This window comes from Asparagus officinalis, chromosome 2, assembly GCF_001876935.1.
Source record: "Asparagus officinalis chromosome 2, Aspof.V1, whole genome shotgun sequence".
In the NCBI taxonomy this organism is placed as follows: Eukaryota; Viridiplantae; Streptophyta; class Magnoliopsida; order Asparagales; family Asparagaceae; genus Asparagus; species Asparagus officinalis.
The window spans coordinates 41,790,930-41,796,818 of record NC_033795.1 but is presented as its reverse complement, the minus strand read 5'-3'; the positions used below and the strand labels follow the sequence as shown (position 1 = coordinate 41,796,818).

Here is a 5,889-nt window from a genome sequence, read left to right as displayed (position 1 = left end):
ATTCATGTGACACATGTAAGATCGCTACAACAATATATGCCAATTGCCATCCACGAACGTACATATACTTCACGTGCAAGACTCTTTACGCTCAAAACTTGTGGATATCTTTTTCTTCATGCGTTAAGCGTTAATCACAGATAGGCACCATTGTCTTGAAGTTACTACCATTCTACTTTTACTTTGTAAAATAGATTCTCTAAAAGAAAGCTTTTTGACTCTATCACCCTCAGGGGCCTATTTGCAAAATAAAAAATGAAAAAGAAACATTCTGATAAGTTTCTTCTTTATCTAAGATTAAAAGAGTTAAAATAATCACTTCGCAAAAATAAAAGTAGAGGGGTAGAGAGTTGAAAACAACAATATACAAGTGTCTATTCACAATGAAAATTTCAAACTTAGCATGCGGTGGACGATAACTATTCCAGCATTGGATTTAAGGGCCTTTTTGGCTATTTCCAAAAAAATCGGAAATGAAAATGTCACTCTTGAAATCATTTCAAGACATTTCCAAGGTTTCTTTTTTTCGCAAAGAAAACTCTCATTTTCACTGCCAACTCACACAAACAAACAAAAAAAAGGCTCCATAGTAACGGTGACTAGAGTTCTATTACTTGTGTTTGTTTGAGAACAGGAAAAAGAAAATAAGAAACCTCTTATTTAAATAATACGGTTTATTCTTCTAAACTTCAAATAATTTTTTTACTAATTAAAAATTCTCCGATGGGACATTTCCAAGTGTTTTCAGCCCATTTTGTTATGAAAACACATTTCTTGAAATATTGAGGTGGCATCCTACGTCACTGTCCATTTCTCAAAATTTAAAAACGAACAAACACGTGAAATAGAAATGTCTTGAAAACAAAAACTCATGTGGCACATGGGGGTTTTCTTAAAAGGTGAGGTGGCAACACATTTCCTCTTTTTATTTGAGCAAACAAACATGCCCTAAGTCGGAATGTAATCAAGTCATGCTCTCGCAACAAAATAAAAAAATATTGGAAAAGTTAGTATAGTCCAGTCAGTGATGCAATGATCTTGTTAGAGCATAATCCAATCGAAAGGTAATAAACACTGTAAATTAAATAAAGAAATTAGTGGATTGAGTGAAAGTGTTTTAAGTCCATTTGTTGAGTCCTTGACTAGTGCTGTATAATGGTCAAATCTTCCTTAAGGAATAACGATTAAAATGGAAGCTACCTTCGGATTTCTCTACTAATGCAGTCACCTCAGATAAAATTACTGAGAAGTTGCTAATTGAGAAGAATAACCATGTAAAACAATAAATGTGCTTTAAAAAAAAATTGAAACGACGGAATAAGAGGGAAACTAGACTAATAGCTTGTTTTCTGCAGAAAATACGCCGCAGAGAGGAACTGAAAGTGAAGACAAAACATGAAATCAAATAAATGACTTTGATTCAAACGTTTACGATAATATGTGAAAGGTATCAAAATTTCACAACATACGGCTTAATCTCTTTTAAAGCTTTCGGAGTTTCGATCATGGCTGGAGTACTTGTGCTCTGTGCATTCGATTCATAATTCACCAACATCTTAGCCTCAACTTTTAAAGATTTAGTCTTTCCTTAAAACTCCAAATAAAGACTCGAGAGCTTAGGGTAAAAGATCCAGCTCATTGCACAGAAACCGAATTCCACCAAAACTGTCCTTGGAATGAAGTCTCACTTTCATCCTACGAAGAAGCACTCTGATACTGGTGTAACAAATCCGCACAATAAATGCTTGTAGAATATCAGCTGCATGTCAGATAAAAACAGGATAAACTTTCTTCTAAAATGTTTCAACTGCAGCTTGGAAAAAAAAAAAGATTAGGTTCATCATAAAGTGAAACCCTAAATTGAAAAACGCAAACAAAATAAATAAACTCATTTATCTATTCTGGAACTTACTTCACCTTTGGCTTGGAGAGGCTGCTTAACCATTAATTCACGGAGAAGGCGTCTTAAAGGGAAGAAAGACATTGCCTAGATGAGACTCACAAAGAGACCTTGCTTCTGGCTTCAACACCTTAAGAAATGGCTTTCTAAGGTCAAGTGCAGAGATAACATTGAGTGCCCGTGTACAAAAACGACGGACCTCAGCCCGCCGTGATTGTTTCTCTGGCAACTGGCTCAGGAGCACTTGGATCAAATCACAAAGTGCAGGCATATGTTTTTTCAGTAACTTGGCTGATAATTTACCTGATCCATCTTTACCCTTGACAGGAGTCCCCGACTTCATAACACAATCTACCACCTCAAGTGCTTCAATCCTTCTGAATTCAGATTTTGCAACCGCACACTTCTCCAAAAGGAAACCAAATAGCTCGTGGCCAACCCATGGATGTCGCCTAATGACCTCTTTTACAAACCCTGATTTTAGCCGGCATTTCTTACTCTCAAAGTAGTCTACCAATGTAGACTGGAACAGGTCCACAACCGTCTTCAATTCCGATTTGTCACAATTTCTTGACTGGATGACTTTTAGTAGCCAAAATGTAGAGGCCTGTGCTAGAGAAGAAACCTCTTTATCTGGGTATCGTGATGCCGATCTCAGGCTCTTCTCAAGAAGAGGTTCAAGGCTTGCTAGAGGGATATCATCACCTTTTGGGTAGTCCTTTGCCTTGAATATTTTCTTCTGCAAGATACCTCTTATGCGCAATGCCAGTTGCTGTAGCTGGGGTTTCTGGGCAGAGTGATACTTAACAAAAGCTCGAACCAAGTAAGAGTAGATCATCAAGACCTGAGATTTTCCTGTAGAAAATAGGAATGAAGAGGTTCAATTTGAACAAAAAATGACAATGCATCAATGACATTGCAGCACAGAATATTTGTGGAAACATGGAATCCACAAGGAAAGCAAAGGGAAGGAAATATATTACTTGTAAGCTATGTTGCATGGGTACAGGTACAGGTACGGGTACTACAGGTACAGGTACGGGTACTGGACATAACAAATTTGTAAAATGTAGGGTATGAGAACATGGCTAATAAATATTTATACACACATATTATATATTGCAATTAATAATTCATATGAGAATAAGGATTAAGAATTAAAATTCCTATACCATTTTTATGTTTCGTTTATTATGTGGATTATAAATTGGAAATTTTCTAGTTTTTAAACTAGACATCCAAACGACCCTATCAAAATCATAATTCGGAACCTGACCTGTGTCCAATGAGTTTCAACAAGTAGATGTGAACTGCAGGATACATGCAAAAGATGTATGACTAGTCTTTTAAATTAAGACATGTATTGTATAATTGAGTACATGCCCGAATAAATATATGCATATATGCAAGGAGTGCCCAAGTAGGTTGGGTACGTGTACAGGTACGGCTTCCGATTAGATGTACCTAGGTAATATAGCTCGTAAGCCATAACATAAGAAAAAAGGTTTAGCAGTTTGTCAATACCATGTAAATATTTTGAGTATAATATAAGTCAATAAGTCATAGAATAAGTAAAAACTGTAGTATTTTGGCAAATGGACTGCATGTAAAAATGTTAAAAGTTAGCACCTCACTGAATTTGACAGATTTCATGGTTTATGGCTAGATAGCATACACTATCTTCCACCTTGCTTCTAAGATGGTTGTAACCAAGTTATTGCCATCAAAATTCCAAACCAACATTTACACTGTCTAGATCAAGATATATATTACCAAGGAAAAACTGAATCTGAGTTTTAGAGTTAAATATAATACCTGGATGCTTCTGTAAAAATATTTCTAAAAGTGTGAGCACTCGGCTTTTAAAAGTTAACAGCAGAGAAGAAGCACCATCTTTCTCAGTAGACAAGCGCTGCTTTAAGATATCAACAATAGCAGCATCTTTCATGAGCATTGCATCATCATCCATATCACCATCAGAATCATCAGATGCTGAATGGTCACTAAGATTTTGGTTCACTTCATCATCGCTACTTGCATCACCTCCAAGCACTCCCCCAGAATCAACTTCTTCATTTTTTGTCAGTTTGTCACCAGTTTCACCACTTCCCAGCAATCTTCCAGGGTTTGCATGGTCATCCCCTTCACCCGCCACAACATCCTCAGCTTTACTAGTCTCATCCAGATCTTCAATCCCAAGAAAATCATCATCCTCATCTTCATCAACACCATCATCATCATCATCACTACTATAAGTATGATAGCGCAGAGGCTTCAGATCCTTCCTTACGACATGCAACATTCGCAGGATTCCATCAATTGTTAAATCATCACAGAACAATCTGAAGGCCTGCAGAAGAAAAGAAAAGATTTGAATAGAAAACTCCAAGTGACTTTAACATAATGGTCTACATTGTGTATTAGAGTTCTAAGCAATCATCAACTAGTTTAATTAAAAGCTTTGTGCTAAGGAGCTTCCAATAATGCAAGCATGCAACAAAAAAGAAATACCATCTTTAAAATAAATAAAAAAACAGATGTAACTATGCATTCATTTAGTATTCTATAAGTTACAGCACATCAACTACTTTTCGTTAGTGGAATATCATTCAAACAGACCTGCTCAATAGCAAAACACATGGGACCAGATGAGTGAGGCAACAGGGAAAGAAAAGTTTCCAGAAGAACATCCATCAAATCTGGCGTTTCATTGTCATCAAATTCATTTACTTCTCCAGAGTTATCAGAAGAAGCAGCAGCAGCAGCAGCAGGAGAAGCCTTCTCACAACAAATGACAAGTTCAGATGCAGCCTCATAGAACTCATCAGGACAAAGGAGAACTTGGAGCACTAACTGGATGATAACACACCGCAAAGCATGCAATTTATTTGCTTCAAGACCAGATCCAAGGTTCCTCTCCTGCATTTAACAGAGAAAGAATAAAACATTGTGCAAATTGTTTTTGGAAAACAAACTGTCAACGATCATAAGATAATAAAACAGTTGAATATGCTTAATGATAAGATGAAATATTGCTGTTCCTTAAATTCCCTATAACCAGAAAGATTTTAAGGGGACATCCGATGCAAAGTTTATCAAAGACGAACAACTACAAAAAATTAGAGGTTGGAAGACATCGATATCATACTAGTTTCAAGTCTTAACTGAAACATGCCGACCAGTGCTTGGCAGATAATGATATAGACATCCACGAGGGACAGTCAGGGGCCTTCATAGTTCATAGTTAGAACTTAGAAGTGACGAATATTGATTAAGTTAGAAAAAGAGAATGCATAATCATAAATAATGACTTTCTTGCACAAAATAGGAAATTAATGTTGAATGTAAATTGACAGTTAATATTCTCATGCTAAAGTATTTCCATTCCCTGTAACTACCTTGCAGAAGTTACAGGACTCAAGCCAAAAAGATAATGGAAACCCATGGATAATATTGAGAAAGTTCCCTTGACAATAAGTCTTGCTACTTACAGTTTGAGCATTTACAAATACCCTTGTGATGTTTAGAAAGAAGATAGGAATGATCAACTTTCAAGAAAGAAAAGTCGGGAGGTTTCCAAATTTCCCCAGTTAAGCCTGTTAACATTTATCATATCAAGAATGCCATGGTGATTGTTAACTACCAAACTATTGCAAGTAAATCATCACAATTTAGAGAATAGATACAGATAGGTCCAGAAAATTCTTGTGTGCAGGCTGCCTGGCCCACACACAGAGACTTGCACCCTGACCTCCTCTCATCATCTCACAATAATTTAAATGTGTTTCCGTTGGCAATATAATAAGGTTTGATATTGTAAATTACTTAGATTAGAGCATGAGCCCCTTTTTCTCGTTTTGGGTACTTGTTCGCATGCATGAAACAGCAGAACAAGCAGATTTTATAAAAGAATCAAAAAGTTTACCACGCCCTCAATAAGCCACACAGACACCCTGTCATTAAACACGAGTTCAGCAACAGGTCAGGCT

General features: G+C 36.4%; 1 protein-coding gene across 4 annotated transcripts in view; it reads right to left on the bottom strand.

The window, feature by feature from the left end:
• The window catches only part of LOC109830709 (DNA polymerase V-like), a 15,248-nt gene continuing 10,677 nt past the window's right edge, over nucleotides 1,319–5,889 (bottom strand). Inside the window, exons 6-9 of one of the 4 annotated variants that reach the window (XM_020398067.1) lie at nucleotides 4,520–4,819; nucleotides 3,716–4,250; nucleotides 1,913–2,755; nucleotides 1,319–1,807 (exon numbers count right to left, since the gene is read on the bottom strand). In XM_020398067.1, coding sequence (XP_020253656.1) covers nucleotides 1,950–2,755; nucleotides 3,716–4,250; nucleotides 4,520–4,819 — 1,641 coding nt within the window. In that variant the 3' untranslated portion in view covers nucleotides 1,319–1,807; nucleotides 1,913–1,949. The remainder of the gene's footprint in view (nucleotides 1,808–1,912; nucleotides 2,756–3,715; nucleotides 4,251–4,519; nucleotides 4,820–5,889) is intronic. The other 3 variants (XM_020398070.1, XM_020398068.1, XM_020398069.1) reach the window with 3 other exon arrangements.